The sequence below is a fragment of the Zingiber officinale genome, chromosome 6A (assembly GCF_018446385.1).
Source record: "Zingiber officinale cultivar Zhangliang chromosome 6A, Zo_v1.1, whole genome shotgun sequence".
NCBI lineage: Eukaryota > Viridiplantae > Streptophyta > Magnoliopsida > Zingiberales > Zingiberaceae > Zingiber > Zingiber officinale.
Window position 1 is genome coordinate 76,182,624 of NC_055997.1, and position 22,310 is coordinate 76,204,933.

The following is a 22,310-nucleotide window of genomic DNA, read 5'->3' on the forward strand; positions in this document are numbered from 1 at the left end:
TAATATATATTTATTTTCACAACAATGGAATATTTGTAGTAGTATTTGTGAAATTTTAAAAGTATTTAATGATGCAATCGAACAACTTTCAGGTGTTTATTAGCCCACTACTCAATTAGTTTTAGAAAATTTTTCTAATATAGTATTAGTTTTAAGTGAACATATTAATAATGAATCTTTATCTCCTTGCATCTTAGCTATGAAAACTAAATGGGAAAAATATTTTTATTTAATTTCTGAAATTTATTTAATTACATTTGCTTTAGATCCTAGATTTAAATTAGAAGTTTTACAAGAAATGTTAACTTTATATTATGATGCTTTAATTCCAATTAAAGATTCTTCTTCCCAGATCCAGTTAATATTATATATAATCTTAGAATTTATTTATATGATATTTATAATCAATATTATGCAAAATATGGAACACAAATTAATATTTCTGAAATACAACAAACTACTAGTAGTAATTTAAAACTTACAAAAGCACAACTCTTATTAAAAGAACGGACAAAACGCCCACGAGGATCCTCAAGTTCCACACAGGAACTTGAGAATTATTTTACGACTTCTTTTGATTTTAATGAAGCAGATAGCGAAAACTTCGATATCTTAAAGTGGTGGTCACAGAAGGCTCAAAGCTTTCCCGTTCTCTCCGTGATCGCAAAAGAAATTTTAGCTTGTCCAGTGTCAATTGTTGCTATGGAGCAAACGTTCAGTGCCAGCGACAACATATTAGATGAATGACAATCAACTTTGTCTCCCGACTCATTGGAAGCCCAAGCATTACTGGACGATTGGACCAAAGCGGAGAAAAGAATCCAAGGAATACAACTTTCAGATGACGAAGTTGAAGATTTTGATACTGAAGGAACAAATACGACAGGAACAGGAAATGGAAGTGAGTGAAAAATGTAAAAGGATAAAAATGTAAAAGAACTACGTGGGCTTTGATTCCCCTAAAGGGATACGTAGGCAACTTAAATAAGTGCAAGCCCTTTTTTCCAATAAATTTTAATTTCTAATTTTTAATGTTTAATTTTTAATTTTTAATTTTTTTAACATAATAATTTTGAGCCGTGATAAACCGTGACGAACCGTGAACTGAACCGTGAACCGGCGGTTCCGAACCGTGAACCGTAACCGTCATGGGCGGTTAAGGTTAAGGGTCGACCTGCCTGGAACCGTCGAACCGTCGGTTTTGAACTGTGGTCAGGTCTAGGCTAAAGCACTATCATATGCTTGTTTATCGTCTATTCTTCACCATCATCACAGATACTAAGATTCATTATTATGAAGGTTCATTTGAATGGCAATGGAAACAAAAGTCAAATGCAATTGAAAGAGTTAATGTTAGAAAGGCAATAAGGAAAGCAAAGTCTCATTTAAAGTTGGAGACATGGAACTAGAATGTTATGATGATAACTTTCAGTCTTGGCACTTAATTTGCTCCTCAGTAGATAAATTTCAACGTCCTCCAGTGTTCACAGTTGTTCTAATCTCATGTACATAGCAATAGATTCCTCAAGTCTATGCATTTAAGACTTCGAATTCAACTTAACAGAGCAAAGAGACTTCATCAATACCCCTTGTTAAAACCAGATATTTGAATCTGCTCATTATTTTGAAAGCAGTAAATTGTTCCTCAAAATCTGTCAAGCTTGCGATTTCAATTTTGAATTATGTACCTAAGTTTCCAGATGCAATTTTACAGCTATTTATACAAAATTTTCTAGTAATTTGAATTTAATAAGATGGTTCATATGATATTGAATCCCAAGTACTTTGAATTTCAATTTATCTCAACTCAGAAATAGCAACAAATCTTAGCCAAAATCTGTCTTCTTGATATCATAATCCAGTCCCTGATTTTTAGCTTGCTTTCAATCAATTATATTATCCATTCTATAACTTTCCTTTTGTCTTTAATCCTCATCAGGTCCCTGCTTGTATCAAACTCTTAATCTATATATCAGTTATACTATGTAAGTGCAAAATCTTATTTATCAATACTCAATAATCAGATAACTTCCAAGTTCCAATGATCGAATGGTTGAAAACTTCCAGATAATCTAGTAAAATGCAAATTATTGATTTCAGCACAGCTGTATTCAAACTAATTTTGTTATCAGATTTCACTAATATTTCCAAAATCAGTGAACTTTTCTTCATTTACAGTTTGTAGCTATGTCTTGAACAACTTCCAATTCATCAACATTCTTTTCACTCTTTTGTAATTCCTGCATCAGCAACCGTAAGATAACATATAGCAGCTTCTAATCAGATTCATATCCAGCAATTTGAAAGTATAAATCAATATCATCCAAATTATAAAAGACATTGGCAATAAATGAACTCCATTTGCCACTGAAAAATATACAATCTTCTTCTTATTTCTCACTGATTTGAGGGATGCTAATAGGATTTTGGTACATACATGATACAAACTCCAACACTGAATTCTGCTTTCTCTTTTAACCTCACTGTTTTGAATTTCAAACACTACCCTTTCCTTCCCTCTTTTTAGATTAAATGATGCTATTTCAATTGATTCATTAGTGAAATGATGCTCACAAATTGAATTTCAATTTCTAATCCATTTTGATAAGATTCCAGTAGCTATAAAAACCCACCGTCACAATTCTGTTTCCTAATTCCTTCCATAGTTTCAGTAATTTCTAGCTCTCAGTTCTGATATCAAGTGTGTAGAAGTCATGGAGATGAAAGAATACTATTTGTTTATGCAATTCTCAAAGCTCTACTTGATCTTCCTTCTAGTTTTGTTGCTGCTCTCGAATTTTGATATACCTTTCCAACTTTCCAGCAATGATCAAATTCCCTATTCCTACATTTCTTTAATGTACAATTTTATCTCTGCAATTCTGGCTTCTGCAATGCTAATCAAGGTAATTATTCAGGTTCCTAAATCATTTCAATTCTTTGCTTGCATGTTATTACTGCACAACAACAATGTCCTAGTTCATGCACCTCTTAATACCTTGCATTTCTGTTCAATTTTTTTTTTGCATTCTATGTTTTTTTTCAATCCAAAAAGCTAAGGCACAGAGCTACCATCAAATTCCAACATTTCAAACTTTCTTCAACAAACATCTTCAAATAGCTTGAAAGTATCACCATAGTAGCACTTTTCCAAATTCAACACTATTAAAACTTGCTCTATACATGAATAACCTCAAAGAATGATAAGGCTTAGCATACAATCTAATGAACCATCCATCCTTCCCCGTATAGAAAAAAACTATGCAACTCCATAACATCTACACTAAATTCCAATACACCCTCTTGAGTTATAATATGAAACATCCACAATTCAGCACACCTCCCCCACACTTAAATCTTAGTCTGTCCCGGCCAAAAGAAAATCATCATCATAGCATTCAAAGTAACCACATCCAAAAATAATATAGCATGAGAGAAACAAGGTGATATGATGATCAAAGAAAAGAAAAATTACAAGAACATGTGGGCAAGATGTGAAAAATGAACAACTTTCATAAAAAAATGAATCAATCACTGAATAATAGTTTTGAAAGACTTGAAGCAAGTTCTAGAGTGACAAAAACCACAAGTGTTTCACACAATAAGGCGCAAAACTCACTAGGTAGAAAAAGAAAATATCATCCAAACTATCATTCTAATGTCCATCATCAAGTAGTAGCCTAAAGAAAATAATGAGTCCAATAATAATAATGAGCCTAAAACTTAACAATCAAAACTAGCTAACATCCTCCATTTCTATCATATCATAGAAAGATGCTAAGGGGGTACCATTTTCTTATTTTGAAAATCAAAACCAAATGCAATAAAGAAACTCCCTACAGTAAAGAATTTATTCTTCTAAGCCAAAATAAATATATGCAAACAAAGGATTTTATTGAAACAACTAGACATGAATATATGAAACAATGAAATAAAGACTAAGTTGGAACAAACTCCCCTTTAATTGGGTAGATAGCACCAATAGTGCTCATCCTTAGCATCCCCTCTCCATTGCCACTCTCATGGAATAATTTGAGTCTATGCCCATTAACTTTGAAAACCCGGTTGGTGGACTCCTTCCTAACCTCAATAGCTCCATAAGAAAAAACATTAGTTACAACATATGGTCCTTCCCAACGAGATCTCAACATACTTTTAATCAACTTGAGTCGTGACCTATACAAAAGCACTTTGTCACCAATATTAAATTCCTTACTTACAATGTGCTTGTCATGAAAATTCTTGGTCTTTTCTTTGTAGATCCATGAATTTTCGAATGCCTCTAGCCTAATTTCCTCAAGCTCTTGGAGTTGCAATTTCCTCTCTTTTCCTGCTAGACTAGCATCAAAATTACAAGCTTTAACTGCCCAATAAGCTCTTATGTTCAATCTCCACTAAAAGATGGCAAGCTTTTCCATACACAATTTTATATGGAAACATCCTTATAGGGGTCTTGAAAGCAGTTCTGTAAGCCCAAAGTGCATCATCTAATCTCTTGCTCTAATCTTTCCTGTCATGCCTCACAGTTTTCTCAAGAATTTCCTTTACTTCTCTATTAGACACCTCAGCTTGTCCATTTGTTTAGGGATGATAAGGAGTAGAAACTCTATGTAAAACCCCATATTTGCTCAACATATCTTTCATGTGTCTGTTGTAAAAATGTGTCCCTTGATCACTAATGATGGCCCTTGGCATTCTAAACCTGCAGAAAATATATGACCTGACAAAACTAACAACAACTGAAGAATCATCAGTCCTGGTGGGGATGACCTCCACCTATTTGGAAACATAATCAACTGTCAACAATATATATGAAAATTCAAAAGAGATAGAAAATGGACCCATAAAGTCAATACCCCACACATAAAAAATCTTACAAAATAACATGTAGTGTTGAGACATTTCATTCCTAAGTCCTATGTTTCTAACTCTTTGACACCTATCACATTATCTACAAAAAACATAATCATCACGAAAAAGGGTAGGCCAATACAATCCACACTCTAAAACTTTCCTAGCAGTCCTATATGGTCCAAAATGTCCCTCACACTCAGATGAATGACAAAATGAAAGTACAGACTGAAACTCAAAATTAGGTATACATCTCCTAATGATCTGATCATTACAAAATTTCCATAGATAAGGATCATCTTACACATAATATTTTGCATCACTTTTAAATTTATTTTTTTGAGTTTTTGAAAATTGTGCAGGAAAAACATGGGCTACTAAAAAGTTAACCAAATTTGCATACCATGGTGACTCACCTGCATCTGAAAAAGCCGCTCATCCCTGAATTCATTATCAATGCCCATGTGATCATTGTATCCCTCAATTCTACCCAAGTGATCTGCAACCAAGTTCTCCTTCCCACTTCTATCACGTATCTCCAAATCGAAGAAGAAGCATTCATCTAATCAATCTTGGCTTAGCATCTGGCTTCTTGAGGAGAAACTTTAAGGCTGCATGATGAGAAAATACAACCACATGATAACAAAGTAAATATAATCTAAATTTATCTAAAGCAAAAACAATAGCAAGAAGCTCTTTTTTTGTTGTGGTGTAATTTGCTTGAGCTGAATCCAAGGTCTTTGAAGCATAGTAGATCACATGTGGTGCTCCATCTACTCTCTGTGCAAGCACTGTTCCTATAGCAAAATTTAAAGCATCACACATAAGCTGAAAAGGTAAAGTCCAATATGGTGGCTTGATGATAGGTGCAGAAATCAAAGCCTTCTTTAATCTTTGAAAGGCTTCTTTGCACATCTGATCAAACTAAAACTCCACATCTTTCTGAAGTAACTGGGACAATGGAAGAGCAATCTGACTAAAGTCTCTAATAAATCTTCTGTAGAATCCTGCATGGCCAAGGAAAACTCGACCATCCCGCACGCATATAGGGTAAGATAAAGAAGATAAAGCACTAACTTTAGTAGGATCTACCTCAATACCTTTCCTAGAGACTATATGACCTAAAAAAATTCCATGCTCAACCATAAAATGACACTTTTCAAAATTAAGTACTAAGTCCATCTCAATACATCTATCTAAAACCTTAGATAAATTTTCCAGACATGCATCAAATGATGAACCATATACAAAAAAATCATCCATAAAAACTTCCATGCAATGCTCTAATAAATCTCCAAAAATGCTTACCATACATCGCTGAAAGGTTCTTGGAATGTTGCAAAGTCCAAATGGCATGCATTTGTAAGCGAATGTATTGAAAGGACAAGTAAAGGTGGTCTTCTCTTGATCCTCTGGGTCGATGCAAATATGAAAATATCCTGTGTCTCCATCAAGGAAGCAATAATGTGATTTACCCACCAACCTCTAAAACATCTGATCAATAAAAGGCAAAGTATAGTGGTCCTTCTTGCTTGCTTGGTTCAACTTCCTATAGTCCACACAAACTCTCCAAGAATTCTTAACTATGGTGGGCACCAACTCATTCTCTTCATTAGCTACCACTTTCACTCCAGATTTCTTAGGAACCACATGGATAGGACTTACCCACTTACTGTCAGAAATAGGGTAGATGATATCTACTTGTAAAAGTCTAGTCACCTCTTTCTTGACTACATCAAGGATCAATGGGTTAAGTCTCCTCTGGGGTTTTCTCATTGGTTTCACACCCTCATCTAAATAAATCTTCTGTATACAAATAGAAGGACTAATACCAAGAATATCTACTAGTGTCTATCCAATGGCTCTCCTATGCTGCCTCAGAATTTCTAATAATATATTCTCCTGCTCTGGCTCTAAATCTTTGGCTATAATGATAAGTAGCTGCTGATTCTCCTCCAAATAAGCATACTCAAGTGTTTTGGCAATTGCTTCAACTCATACTATGACTAATTAATAGATGATGATCCTAGGGGTAATGCTGCTAGTGAACAATCCTCTACACATAATTCTTCTTCTCTGAGTGATCCTAAGGGTGTAGTGCTTCTCCTAAGCAATCCCCTATACATATATCATCTCTCTCAACTAGAAATAATTCACCAGAAATATTATCCTCTTCCATGTCAAAACATCCTCTAAATCTGCAGATAAAACCTCACCTTTACCAGCATTAGTAAAATCCAAATATGTTTCCATTTCTAAAAACAAATTCATGCTTTCCAGCTCCTCTATAATATCCACACTAAGAATAGAATGATTCTCTCTAGGATGCCTCATAGCGTCAAAAAAACTGAACTAGACCACTGCATCTCCTATCTCCAAGGAAAGTGTGCCCACATGAACATCGATCTTTGTCCTTGCAGTCTTCAAGAATGGTCGACCTAGAATAGTGGAGATATACTGGACAAATAGTTTCCATCCATATCAAGAATATAAAAGTCTGTAGGAAAGATGAGTTCTCTCACCTTAACCAATACATCTTTAATAACTCCAGCTGGATGAGTCTGACTGCGGTCAGCTAACTGAATAACAATCCCTGTAGGCTGTAATAGTCCAATCCCTAAAGTCTAAAAAACTGATCTTGGCATCACATTAATTGAAGCTCCCAAATCTAGCATGACATCCTTAAAAAGATTGCTCCCAATTTCGCAAGGTACTATGAATACTCCAGGATCTTTACATTTTTTAAGATTGCTCCCAATCTCGATAGGTTTGAAGGACTCGATATCTATGGGGTTGCAAGATTATAAATAAAGTCCCACATTAAAAAACACATGGGAAAGATTATGAGTTTATAAGGGAAATATATCTCTATTGGTATGAGACCTTTTGGGTAAAGTCTAAGAGCAAAGAAATGAGGGTTTATGCCCAAAGTGGATATTATCATGTCATTATAGAGATATCTAAATTCCTTTTGATCTTAATAATTGGTATCAGAGCTCAAACTGGTAGAAGGACTAACCACCGACTACACAGAAGAGTCATGATCCAATTGAACCATGTGGGTAGAATATTGACCTCGAACGAAAGAAGTGGGGACTCCCATATCCAGATCAAGAGGACTAGATATCAGGCAGGAAGTCCTATTTGCAGCTAGGCAAGGAAGTCCTAGTAGGTCAGATGGACCGAGGGATAGGAAGATCTGGTGGGTCGAGAATCATATATCAGGGAGCCTGTGGTTCTTCATTTGAGGGGGGAGATTGTTGGGTTGCAAGATTGTAAATAAAGTCCTACATTGAAAAACACATGGGAAAGATCATGAGTTTATAAGGAAAATATATCTCCATTAGTATGAGATCTTTTGGGTAAAATCCAAGAGAAAAGTCATGAGAGCTTAAGCCCAAAGTGGACAATATCATACCATTATGGAGATATCTAAATTCCTTTTGGTCCTAAAAATATCGAGTCAAGTGGAGTCCTAGCAGCCAATTTGATATTGAGCGGTTGAGTCCAAACAGATTTGAAGGACCAATGTTTGGTAGGTGAGTTGAGGTAAGCTTCTGGAGAGAGTGTAGTGAGGTCGTGTTGCAAAAGGGACAAACATTAGGGGCTATCCAACAGAGAAACTAATGGAGGTTTCTAAGTTGAGATCAAGATAGCCCATATTGTCTAATTCATGCATTTATATATCTGTCCAACTCTATTTTGTATGATCACTATTATTATATTTGTGCTAAATTTGTTTTGCAATTCTGGGTTAACAAAGATTTGGTCGACTGAACCATAGGATCGGTCGACCGATCAGGCACAAATGGTAGAACTTGCGAACTTGGTAAATAGGCGGATTGGTTGACCAATAATGTGGATCAATCCATCGAACCCAAAATAGAAGTTGTAGACAATCAGATCACTAGAATGGTAATTAAGGGGTTCAGTTAATCGATAGGCTTGAATAGTCGATTAAACAACGAAATCATAGGATTAGCTGACTCGAATCAATGCAAAGAAGGAAGGTGTAGGGTTCAGTTGATTGATAGAAGGATCAGTCAATCTAAAAGATCAATCGATCGAACAATTTTTTGGTCGACTGAATGCTGCCTATAGAAGAATCCCTTGAGCTCCGAGCCAGACCCAACTCTCATCTCTGATTCATTTTATTGTTGTCATGACTGTCTGTGCAAGTTTTAACACCTCTACTATGAGAAGCTGTCCAACAACTCCGCTTACTCTTCAATGTAGTGTTGTTGGTAACCTTTTTATTTACTTGCACTTATTCTCGAAAGATAATAGAATTGTTACTATCATCATATCATATTGTACGATTTAATTATAGCGGATTGCCCAATGCAAGTGATCGACAATCGCAAGCTTTAGAGTAGAAATCGTCAGAGACTCCGAACCAATTAAAAGAGACTTGTCCTTTATTTTCTTCTTTATTTCTTTTCACTGGTTACTCGATATTTAACAAAAGAAAAGAAAAGAAAAGAAAAGAATTTTAAAAACATCAAGATTCACTCCTCCCCTCTCCCTGTTGATCTCTTATGATCTAACAGAAAGTCTCGGGCTTCCTAGATCGTTAGCCTCTCGGCTCTCAACTCTTGGGTCTCCCGGCTCCTTAGCCTCTTGGCCTCTTAGATCTCCCGGCTCCTAACTCTCAGGCCTCCCAACTCCTTAGCCTCCTAGCTCTCACGCGACTACCTCCTTGGCTTCTCGGCCTTTGGTGACACAAGATGTAAGGCCATTTTAGGAAAAGAATAAATCATCATACAAATCTTGGATTATTTTAAGAAAAGGATAATCATCGTGGAAATCTATAATTATTTTGGGGAAAAAATAGAATGAACAAATCTCGCTTTATTTAAGAAATTAAATAATGGTAACATGAAGGAGGAATGGAAGGAAAAAATCTATTGTCTCCTTATAAAAGGTAATCCTTTTTGGTATCCAGGTACATACACACACCTATGTATACCCTAATACTCATCTTCATCATCCTCTAACTTGAGCATCAGAGTGCTGCACCAGGGAAGCCTCTTATTATCATTCTGACCCTCTTCTTCTTGTTTACCTTCATCCAGGCTCCCAACCACATTATTATCCTCTTTGTTATTCGACGATTGGCAATTAAGTTGGCAATAGAGTCAACTCATGATTCACTTGTCGACATTCATGGATAGGATCATATATAAAATGACAAAACTCAATACAATTCCTAAAAATGAAGATCCCAGCAAAATCAAACTAGTCATTATTATTTATCAAGAACTAAATGAGTATTTTTAGACATAAAACAAAAGAAAAAATAAATTATATTTTTCATCACCTAAATCAAAACAATTGTAAATGATAGAATAGAGATAAAAGGGAAATCAAAAAACTTATAATTGTAAATATATCTAAATAAAAGCTAAACTTAATGGTTGTCAAGGAAACAAAATAGTAGAGATATGTAACTTTCTATTGCTTAAAAATAATAAAATCATTCATTTCAATCGGACACAATATGGACGAATGCATCAACATTTGAACTTAATCAAGCAAGGAGAATAGTAGCACCAACCAGATCAACATGACAATATTAGGTGTGGTTTTTCTTCCCTAATTTCAATGAGTGAGAGAAGCACATAGAGAGGGAGCTGGAAAAGAGGAAAAGGGGGAACTTGAAAAATTTTAGCATTTTATTTTGCATTGTATAGAAAAACTTTCTAATTCATGTTTTTACTGTATGTGTGTGTATATATAATTAAAAATAAATTTAAAAGGTTAAAAAGAGAGTCTCACTCTATCCATTGGAACCATAATTATATCTTTATGAAATTTAAAAATTTGAGAAAGAATAAGATCATACAAATCTTTTATCACATCGGTCCTATTCTTTTCCCTTGTCTCAAAATATATATATATAAATATATTTAATATATTAAAAATAATAAACCCCAATAAAAATTGGGGCCTTAGGCATATGTCTTAATGGCCGACGTTGTTGAAGGTGATCAATATATTCGGTCTCACGAAAGTTTTCTACTGACAATTAGAGTAAATCCAAAAGTATAAGTGTCTCATCATTTAGTAGTTAACATCCCAGGCTTTTTTAACCCATTAGAGGATATACACTGTAATGAGATTTAAACCGTGGATGTTAAGAATTGCTAGATCATAGTTGCACGTTTTTTTTTTTTTTTTATAATTTGGGTCTCCAATTCTTACGATCCAACTAATGATGGAGGCGACCGATCCGGACCCATAGAAATTTTCCACCAGTCCCATGGGTAAATCATGGAAGCACAACATCAAGTCATCGGTAGTTGACCCCCACAATCTTTGTCACCCCTGTAAGATTATCCGACACTGAATCAGTACTTTGCTCGTGAAGACAAACTCATGAGTTTTTTTTTCCACCCATAGGTACTTCAATCCATAGTCACCCAATCCAAGTTTTTCACTAAATTCAGTGCCAAACATGTCCCAACAAATAATTAAATCATGACTAGGGATGACAATTTCCTCCTGACTTAATGGATGATTCGATATCTAACCCAAATAAAAAAAGATATGGATGGATTTTTTTTTTGGCGGGTATGAATATTTTTCTTTTAGGGTTTAGGGGTTGGATTATTGTATTAAACACAAAAAATTTTAAATTAAAAAAAAATGAAATGCTCACCAGTGTGCGATATAATATTTTTTAATAATATTTTTTATATAATGTTAATTCTAATATATTTTTATTGAATGATGGTAGTTGGATGGAATAAAGAAAATTATTAATATAAAGTATATATCTTTTTAATAAATGGATACATAGATGAACGTTTAATTCACGATGAATATGAGGATAAGGATAACAAATTAAAAAATTGATAAGGATGGATATAATAAATCGTGATAAGAACGAAAGATATAAAATTCGACTCATTATTTTTTTTAATTGGAAGAAAATGTCTTATGTCCAACGGTCAACATCTCACATTTTTCAGCCCACTAAATAAAATCAGTATATATTAATTAAGATTCGAACACTAAATATTTAAAAACTATCGGAGCACCAAATAATAAAGACATTTGCTCTTTGCTATATTTGATTTTCCCATCAACGTTTCAATGCGATTGAATTCCTCCTATTTCAAGCCGCCGCCTTCCAATCCGCTGCCTCGCCCTCCTTACTCCCTTCCGCCACCGACGGGCCGGCTACGGACTTGTACTCTTTCTCTGACAAATAAATAGCAACGTCACAGGTCAAGAACTTGGTGTCTTGCAAAAGGTCAACAAGACTAGCCGTGCAAGCTTCAACAACCTGTCGCTTTAAATCCTTTTCCAAATTCTATCCACCCGCCGGTGTTGACTTTCATCGGAGGAACTTGTGGTGCATCACATTTCACCTTTTTCTCCTCGATCCCGATCATGTCCCTCAACCAACGGCAGCAGCCGCTGCCGACGGTGGCTAAACACGGCCTACTGATGTCTTCGCGTGCCTCTTTCAGCGCCTCCCAGCCACAAGGCATCGTGTATTCCTTCCTCTTCAGCCGGTCCGGCCTTCTCTCGGTCCTCGCGCTCTTCCTCCTCCTCGTCGTCTTCGTCCCATTGCCCGGTCGTCGACCCATGTCTGCCCTCTTCTACGACGACGGACCCGTATCCCGATGGAAGGACTACACGGTCGCTCGCGCAGCGGCCTTCGCCGCCCGCAACGACACTCTCATCGTTACCTCCGTGAGTGAACCCTTTCTCCCCATGCTGAACAACTGGCTCATCAGCATCGCGCGGAAGAAGCGGCAGGACCAGGTGCTCATCTTCGCCGAGGACTACGCCACCCTCTACGAGATCAACCGCCGGTGGCCCGGCCACGCCGTCCTGGTCCAGCCCGCTCCCGATTCCAATGCCGCCCACGATTACGGATCTCGGGTGCTCCTCCGACCTCTAACCATACGGCATACATCGCTCGATGCTTATAATCGAGTTGCTTAATCTCTCCAGGGATTCTTCAACATCACATCGCGGAGGCCTCGCCACTTGCTGGACATTCTGGAGCTAGGATACAGCGTCATGTACAACGACGTCGACATAGTGTGGGTGGCGGATCCATTCCGTTACCTCGAAGGCGATCATGACGTATACTTCGCCGACGACGAGGTCGCCGTAAGTACTACTGTGGACGCTAGCTTTCAATATGTGCTAGCTAGCTGTATATGTCCTCTGAGAACCGTCGTCCCCAATTCCATATGAACAGGTGAAGCCCCTAAATCACTCTCACGACTTGCCGCCGCCAGGGGCCAACGGCAAGACCTACGTCTGCAGCTGCATGATTTTCCTCCGTCCCACAAGGGGCGCCAAGAAGGCGATGAGCAGTTGGATTGAGGAAATCCAAAACCAGCCCTGGTCCGACAACAAACCGACACACGACCAGCCTGCTTTCAACTCTGCTCTGAACAAAACTGCAGGAGAGGTACGTCCGTGCTTAATCTTACCCCATGAATTAGTCTACTTTAGTACAAGTGCAGGGCTATCTCATCGATCGATATCTCTTCTTCAATTTTTTTTTTTTTCACAATATTGATCTCTTCTGTTTGCTGCAGGTGGACTTGTACTTGTTACCCCAAGCTGCATTCCCATCGGGAGGGCTATACTTCCGGAAGGGGGATTGGGTGGAGAGAACTCGAGGCCTGCACGCCATCGTCCACAACAACTACATCGTAGGCCTTCAAAACAAGATACAACGTTTCAAAGACTACGGGCTCTGGCTGGCGGATAACCACACCGATGAATCGCCGCTTGGCCAAATATAAGCCAACAAGATCCACTCAACTCAACTCCAGATTTTACCTTGTAGCAAGTTTTCCTTTAAAAAGTTGGTTGATTTTGAAGAATGGAATGGTTAAGTTGGTTAATTTTAATAGAGATAATAATTAGTATATGTAGTAGAAGATTTATAGTATGCAATGTATGTTGTAAATTTTTTAATATAAATCTCTTCCTTACTATATATAGATGATCTATAGATGAGGTTTATAATTTTTTTTATAAATCTGTATTAAAATTTTGGAACCATGTTTATAAGAAAAATAGTGGAAAGAGGATAGAAAGAGAATTTTAAAAGAGGTGGAGTTTTTAAAATTAGGAAGTTTTATGATAATAGAGAGTGGTTTTTAAAAGAAATAAGTTTTTTAACTTTTGATGTGACAATGATGTGGCAGAGTATAAATTTCTTTAAGAGGTTTACGACGGAGGATGTCCTTATTTATTATTAAAATAGAAAAATATTAATTATTACATGAGAGAAATTAACATTTTAATTTGTGTTAATCTTAACTAATTCTGATTTATTTTTATTTATTACAAATAAGCTCAATGATGAATATTTTATTTTATTTTAAAAATAATTTCTCTTTTACATGTGCCAATTTTTTTTTTCTATTGTGGTTGGAACATCTATTGTGATTTATAATTATGAATTAATCTGACACTTCAATGATGAATACTTTTTAAAATACCTTAATTATCCTTTGATTTGGATCAATTCCTTAGACACTTAGGTAGTATTTATCTTTTGATTTGGATCAATTTCTTAGACACTTAGGTAGTTTTTTTTATGGTTAATAAAAGATAATCAGGGTGTGTCAATTAAGGGGAGATAGTATTAAAAGATTTTAAAAAATCACTTTGAAAATAATTAAAAATATTTTTAAAAATATCTTTTGAAAATTATTTCAAAAATTCAGGAAAACTTACTTTCGAAACTCATGCATCATTTTGAAAACTGCTTGGAATATATATTCTTGTCAAAATTTCTTAAATATTTTTTAAAAATTATGCAAATAAAAAGACAAGAAAAATTTTAAAAAGGTTAGACATTTAACCAAGGTTGAATCATACATGATTATTTTTTTTTTTAAAAAATATCAAGTTAGGAAAGATCAGCCCCGGTCCTTCGACACAGGGGGCCCAGGGCGAAAAAACTAATTCGCATCCCGTCCTTCACTTAATCTCTTCTTAGTAGTAACGATCACAGATTCTTCCTCTCCGGCAATGGCAGACGAGAACGGGAAGCAAACTGAGACGGAGAGCAGGCCGTGGCATCAAACGGTAACCCTCTTACTCGTATCACTAAGGTTGGCAGCTCTTGTGGCCACCTCCACGGCTGCAGGGCTCATGGCATTCAACAAGGAGACAAAAACAATCACAGTAGTCGTGGTAGGGACCAACCCCATTCTCCAGTCCTTCACTGCGGCATTTCAGCAAACACCTGCCTTTGTGTAAGCTTCCTTCTCTAGCGTCGATATTTGAGATCCATTACGATTTAGCATTTTGACATTTGGCTTCGTCACAAATACTTCGTGCTTGCCAATGTCATAGCGAGCCTGTATAACCTACTGGCGATGCTGCTCCAGCCATGCTTGAAGAACATAGGACGTCAAGTTTTAGTGCATCTTTTGCAGCTCCGGTCGGGCCCTCTCAAATTATGGGCCCAGGGCCGTCGCCCAGTGCCGCCCTCCTCCAGGGACGACCCTAGGAAAGATGATCAATTTTGAAAATTGCTTAAATTTCTTTGATATATTTTGAAAATTTTATTTTAATTATGTTGAAAAATGTTTGAAAAATTGCTTTAAAATTTTCTTTGAAATATTCTTGAAAAAACTTTTGAAAATATTTTGGAAAATACAAAAATCTCTTTGAAAAAGTTTTTTTACTTGGAATATATTTGTTAATATACTATTTTCAAAATTCTTCTAGAACATGTTTAACAAAATTCTTTCAAAAATGATATTAAAAAATTCCTTGCAATATTTTTTCAAACACTTTGAAAAATATTGTTTTAGAATTTTTTTCAATTTCACTTAATATTTTTTATTTTGAAACTCCCCCTAAAATAAATCTAAAAACTAAACTTATGTTTGCTACTTATAGTATATATTAACTACTGACTATGTGTGTTATTCATTTGTATTATGCATACTTATTTTGATGAATGTCAAAGGAGGAGGACAAGGGTTTAAGTAAGAAAATTATGAAACATCTTAAAATTATAATCCAACAATGGTTAAGAGAATGAACAAAATGCTAATTTTTTTTCATTTCTCTTAAACATTATGTTATTTTTTTGTATATTTTTCTTACTTTAACCCAAGTTATCATTGTATCAAAAAAAAAAGAGATTGTTGGTGTAATTAGTACCAATGACCAAACTTAAGTTTTGATGAATAACAAATATATTAAAATTAAATGTTGTATTTTCTATCATGTTTATCAAGTGTGAAGGACTAAAAAACTTAATGTGACCTGACACTAGGCTGAAATTTAGTTGGGAACTGGCAGAAAAACCAGATAGGTTGATATCTTGCAGGAAGTTCATTTTGATTTACAAGACCTGACAACTGCTGAAGTCCAAATGGGGCATCTAGCATGAAATCCTGGTGGGTCAAGTAGAAAATAAGTCTGCAATGGTAAGTAAGGTAAGCACTAAAAGAGAGTGATCTAGTGAGAATGAGTCCCAGTGGGACTATAGGCACTGATCCAACTTAGATCTATTTTAGAAGTGCAAACTGAGATTATGACTAGATCCCACTCTTAGTAAGATAGGATCTAATTAATAAGGTTGTCTTATTTCGATTATGCTAACTCTGTTTTACATGATACATTTTGTATTTAGACTAGCAGGTTTTACAAGAGCTAAAATGCATAACTCAACCTCGAACAATGCTCAAGGCACTGTGGAGCTATGGGGAGGCACCTCAGAGCTCAGTTGGAGTGCCTCGGAGCTCAGTGGAGGTGCCCTAAACTCAGTGGAGGCACTCTCGCATGGATAAACTTCGAGGATAGAAGTTCGTTGAGCGTTAGCACCCTAGAGCGCATTGGAGGTGTCTTAGTGTGCATTGAAGGTGTCTCGAAGCTATTGGAGCTGCCCTCGTGTGGATAAAAATTAAAATCTACAGATCAGATAAGCGATATTGGAGGCACCCTGAAGCTTTTAAGGTGCCTCTAACATTATTTAAAAGGAGGTCAGCAACAACATCTTCACATGATTCCTCGACTATACTGTTGTTACATTCTTGTGTTGTTGTTGTTCTACTACTCGTCTACACCCGAACACTTGTAGGTCCCGGCACGGTCGACTGGAGGGGGTGAATAGCCTGAAATAAGAGTTAGAAATAATCTCTTACTTTTGCTTAGCAAGGATGCACAAGTTAATTAAGCAAAAATAATTAACATAAAATAAGTAACAATTTATAAAAAAAATAATAAATAAGAGGGCTGAGATTTTTATTTGGTTACAACCTAGGTGATTTTTAATCCAAGACAGCTGTAAAGCTCCACTAAAAATATCTTTTTTGTTGAAGGCGGAGAAGCCTCTTACACTCTTTGAAAATGTCAAGTATTAGCTAGGAAATGAAAATAGAAGTTGTTGTCTAATTCCTAACTCCAGTGACCTTTTTATAGCTCCTGGAAAATGTTATTCGTAACTTGAATGCGCCTTCAAATTGATTCACGACGCCTTCAACAAGACAAGTTTTATCGCCAAAGATAAAACTTTATCTTCGGTCAATGGTCATCTGAAGGCGCCTCCAATAGGCTAGAAGGCGCCTTTAACACTATTCATAGAATGCGCCTTCCAAACCATTGAAGGCACCTTCACAAAGGCAGATCAGTCTCTTAGCTGATCTTCTTCGTGTGGGTTATGCTCCGTTATCCGGAGTTTAGCTTACCCGAACCCAACTCCGACCTTCTCCTCAAGTAGATTTCCTCTACGACTTCTCATCCCTCGAATATCGTGTACATCCTTCTCATCCACTGGTGTAATCTTCCTCAGCTCCTCATACCTCGGATGCATTGAGCCCGTTGGCTCCTTTCCCGTGTCATCCTTCTCCTCCGCTGCATCTTCCTCTCGACTTCTTGTACTCTTAAGTTCTTGTACATTTAGACATAAGACATCAAACATAAATAAGATCTAACTTAAGTTAGTTGACCATATCAAAACTATCACGGGGAACTTACAATCTCCTTCTTTTTGATGTGCATCAATGTAAATTAAAGTTAGGGTTAAAACCAAAATGCAATAACATAATTAAGCAAAGTAGATTGCAATTATAAAAAAAAAAAATCAATATAATGAATTAAATAATTTTATAAAAATATGTAAAAGGATAAAAAAATTCTAAACTCTAAAAATATCCTAACTCCCCCTTAACTTATATTTATTTCTCCCCCCTTTGATCACATTAAAATAGGGATTAAATATTCAAAATAGATTTAATAAAAATTCTAAGAGATATATAAGCAGTGATTAACACTCTAAAAAATTCTAGAAATTATTTTTAAAAAATTTAAATTTATTTTTATTTAAAAACTAATTTTTTAAAAAATTAATTTTAAAATTATGTTTAATTATTTAATTTTTTTTGTCATATTTAAACATATTTATTCAAAATAGTGATAAATTTTTTTAAAAAAAAACAAAATTAACACAAGTAGTAATAAATTATTTTATTCAAACAGATGTATTTGTAAGAAAAATTACTTAATAAATTTTGAGCTCTAAAATTCTTACAACTTTTTCTCAATATCTAAAATAGAGAGCGGATCTATAAAAAAAATAAAATTTTCAAAAATTGACTTTTTAAAAGTTTTAAATATTAAAAATTAACATTTTGACAAAAAATAGTATAAAACAAATTATTGGAAAAAAAATTTTCAAATTTTTTTTTTTGATAGAGCAAATAATAGATTATCATAGAAAAATAATTTTTTTCAAAAAATATATCTATAGAATAATTTGAATTTTCAAAATATAATTTATTTTTAGAAATTCATAAAAAAATAATGTGGGGTCAAAAACTTTTGAATTTTTTTATTAGTAAATAGTATATATATTTTTTATAGATAAAATTTTGAGAATAAAATTTGATCAGAAAGTTGACATAATAATTGATTTTAACAAATATGATTAACTTAAGCAAATAATTTACTAGCACATATGAAATTAATTTATTGAGCTAAGTATGATTTTTTATCCAAAATAAATTATTTTTTACTGAATTGACCAAATATTTTCTAAAAATTATTTTTCGATCTACTTTTATAATTTAGCCCTTATAGTATCTAAAATGTCAAATAAGGCTACCATATCTTCTAAAATTAAAAGAGCTTGAATTTAAGTACGCATCAATCTTTTTCAATAGTTCCATTTGTTCTTTTAATTTTTCATTTTCAACTTGTTGAAATCTTCTAATCGACAAGATTTTACTAAAGTTCCTTTTAATTCTAAGTTTTCCTTTAATAATTTTTTATTTTTAGTTTCTAATTGATAGGAATTATTAAACACTTAATGAACTGGTATAACTTGTCAGGAGGTAGAGATCGTACCCAACTTTTCTTGTTGATCTCGTTATGTGATGTTCCCTCTGTATTGGTGCTTCCCTCAACGTTGCTCCCCCTTCATTGATGCTCTCAATACATATTTTGGATGAACTTGCTTCATTGTCTTCTTGGTGATTGGCAAATCCGGCGTAAGCTTCAATCTCCGACTCTGATGACGACATTTTGTCCTATGTCACCTTTAGGTTTTTGTGCTTTTTCTGGGTCGGCCTTTTGTCCTTGCCCTTGTCCTTCAGTTTTGGCCAGTTGTCCTTGAGATTCCCTTCTTCTTGGTAGTTATAGCATCATACCTTCCATTTGCTTCGTAAAGTTTTCTTAGCCAACGACTTGTTAAACTTGTTAGATTTAAAAATTTTACTGAATTTTCTTACCATAAATGTTGCTTTGTCTTCATCAAGTGACATGTCTAAATCTGGTTCACCTTTCTAGTTGACCTTCAGTGCTAGGTTTTGGGTTGTCTTTTCTTCTTTGTTTCGTAAGTCTACATATCTTAAGTCGTGAAGTTCAAAAGTGGAAAACAGATTTTCTAATGAACTAACTTTAAGATCCTTAGAGATGTAAAATGAGTCGACTATAGATGTCCACTCGGGTGTCCTAGAAAATGCATTTAAAGCATACCTTAACGAATCTCGATTTGTTACATTTTCTTTGAAATTCGTGAGTCCGGTGATAAATTCTTTGATCCTCAAGTGTAGATGTACGATTATTTCACCTTCTTCCATCCGAAGGTTACTAATTTAGTTCTGAAACAAATCCCGTCTCGTAAGTTTCACTTCTAAGGTCCTTTCATGCAGTTCTAGAAATTTTTCCTAAAGCTTTTTAGCTGACTCATAGGCTCTGATCTAGTTGACTTCTTATGATGGTAAGACGCTCAGTAAATAAAATTCTACCTTGCTATTTGTCACGAAGTCGGTTTGCTCCTTCTTCGTTCACTAATATTCTTCTTTGTCGGCTCTTTACTAATCCTTAGGTGGTACAAAACCATATTTCATTATTAAAAGTAAAGTGAAATCTATTTTGAAGAATACTTTCAGCTTCTTTTTTCAAGTCACGAATTCCCTCTCGAATTTCGGCAAGTAGATACTCGATCCGGCCATCGTCTTGTTTTTGGTCGGCAGTTAGTCATTTTGAAATGGTTGATCTCTGATACCACTTTTGGGTCCCGGTGCGACCGACTAGAGGGGGTGAATAGCTTGAAATAAGAGTTAGAAATAATCTCTTACTTTTACTTAGCAAGGATGCACAATTTAATTAAGCAAAAATAATTAACATAAAATAAGTAACAACTTATAACAAATAATAGGTAAGAAGGTTGGGATTTTTAAGATAGTTGCAAAGCTCTACTAAAAATATCTCTTTTGTTGAAAACGGAGAAGCCTCTTACACTCTTTGAAAATCTTAGGTATTAGCTAGGAAATGAATACAGAAGTTGTTGTTGTCTAATTTCTAGCTCTAGGTGCATTTTTATAGCTCTTAGAAAATGTTATCCGTAGCTTGAAGGAGCCTTCAAGGTGATCTAAGGCTCTTTCAATGGGACAAGTTTTATCACCGAAGATAAAACTTTATCTTCAGCCAACGATCATCTGAAAGTGCCTCAACATGCTAGAAGATGCCTTCGACACTGATCATAGAAGGTGCTTTCTAAGCCATTGAAGGTGTTTCCCTAAGGCAGATCAACTCATTAGCTGATCTTCTTTGTGTGAGTGATGCTCTGGTTATCCGAAGTTGAGCTCACCTAAATCCAACTCCGACCTTCTCCTCAAGTAGGATTCCTCCACGGCTTCTCGTCCCTCGAACGTTGCGCACATCTTTTTTGTCCACCTGTATACTCTTTAGCAGCTCCTCGTCCCTCGGATACACCAAGCTCGTCAACCCCTTTCTCATGTCATCTTTTTCATCTGCTGTGTCTTCCACTTGACTTCTTGTGCTCCTAAGTTCCTACATACGTAGACACAAGGTATGAAAGATAAACAAGATCTAACTTAACTTGGTTAACCACATCAAAACTACCATGGGGTACTTACAACTGCTAGCAGACCAACATCAACACTTGAGCTTCCACACTTCAACATTATTACTTAAAGAAAGTGCAGGGTGCTACATGTTCCTCATATTTTGTATTCATTTTGAATTTAGTAGATTACCCGTCGATAGATTCAATGGACCTGGATCTTGGAATAGGAGTCGCTGAATGCTCTAAACCAAGTAAATCCATCGTGTTCTATTTTTCACTTTCATATTTAGTTTTATTCCGCCACACACTTGATTTTAAAAAGTCAATAAAGAAATAGTTTTCAAATACACATAATTCATCTCCTCCCTCTCACATGCATTGGTCCTACATAATAAACATAATAAGCAGACTTATTCTCCATTATAATTAAGTTTTTTTAAGCCATAAAATTATCCTCTCATATTGCTAACTCTATCATATTCTTGCCCCTACAAATTAGATATAGATAGCTCATATTAGCAAAACAAAGAATTAATAGCAGTCTTAAGTGATAAGGTAGTAGTGTCATTTACATGTATAATGCCTAGAAAACATTCAACAATATTTCTCCTTTCATCTACAAATCGTAAAGCAACTGTCATTTGTTCTCTAACAAATACATCACGAGCCTCATCAACTAATATATTAAATAATTCATTACCAAGATCTTCAATAATAGAATTAGTGGCTAAATATGTCAGGGAGTGCCCAATGTGATGTGTGCTAAAATATGTTTCAAAAATATGCATAGCGGAATATATAAACAATAATAATTCTTAATTATTACAACACACACCACGCATAAATAAGACACATCACATGTAGACATGATCGCAATATAAAATTTTATGAAAAATAAATTTATGTTAAGTGTACCTTGAAAGTTCGTTAATGAACCTTGTAGTGAATGTTTGCTAGACTCACAAGGCACTCCTTCGGAATCAACGAGCAAGCAACCGATCAATAAGGAATGGAATTGAATCAACCAAAGCGATGCTTTCAAATCTCACCTCTATTCATATCCACATCGAGCAATTTTCAAAACGGCTTTCAAAACCCGAGTCGGGTCTCTGCTTCAATACTAGAGGAAGTGGGAAAACAGAAT

The 22,310-nt window shown here is 35.2% G+C and overlaps 1 protein-coding gene across 1 annotated transcript; it reads left to right on the top strand.

Moving 5' to 3' along the window:
- The first annotated feature begins 11,995 nt into the window (after nucleotides 1-11,995).
- Nucleotides 11,996-13,851, top strand: LOC121996618 (UDP-D-xylose:L-fucose alpha-1,3-D-xylosyltransferase MGP4-like). Its single transcript, XM_042550635.1, has 4 exons — nucleotides 11,996-12,747; nucleotides 12,820-12,981; nucleotides 13,073-13,288; nucleotides 13,419-13,851. Exons 1-4 carry the CDS (start codon nucleotides 12,250-12,252, stop codon nucleotides 13,626-13,628), a joined length of 1,086 nt encoding a protein of 361 aa, XP_042406569.1. The 5' UTR covers nucleotides 11,996-12,249; the 3' UTR covers nucleotides 13,629-13,851.
- The last annotated feature ends 8,459 nt before the right edge of the window (nucleotides 13,852-22,310 follow it).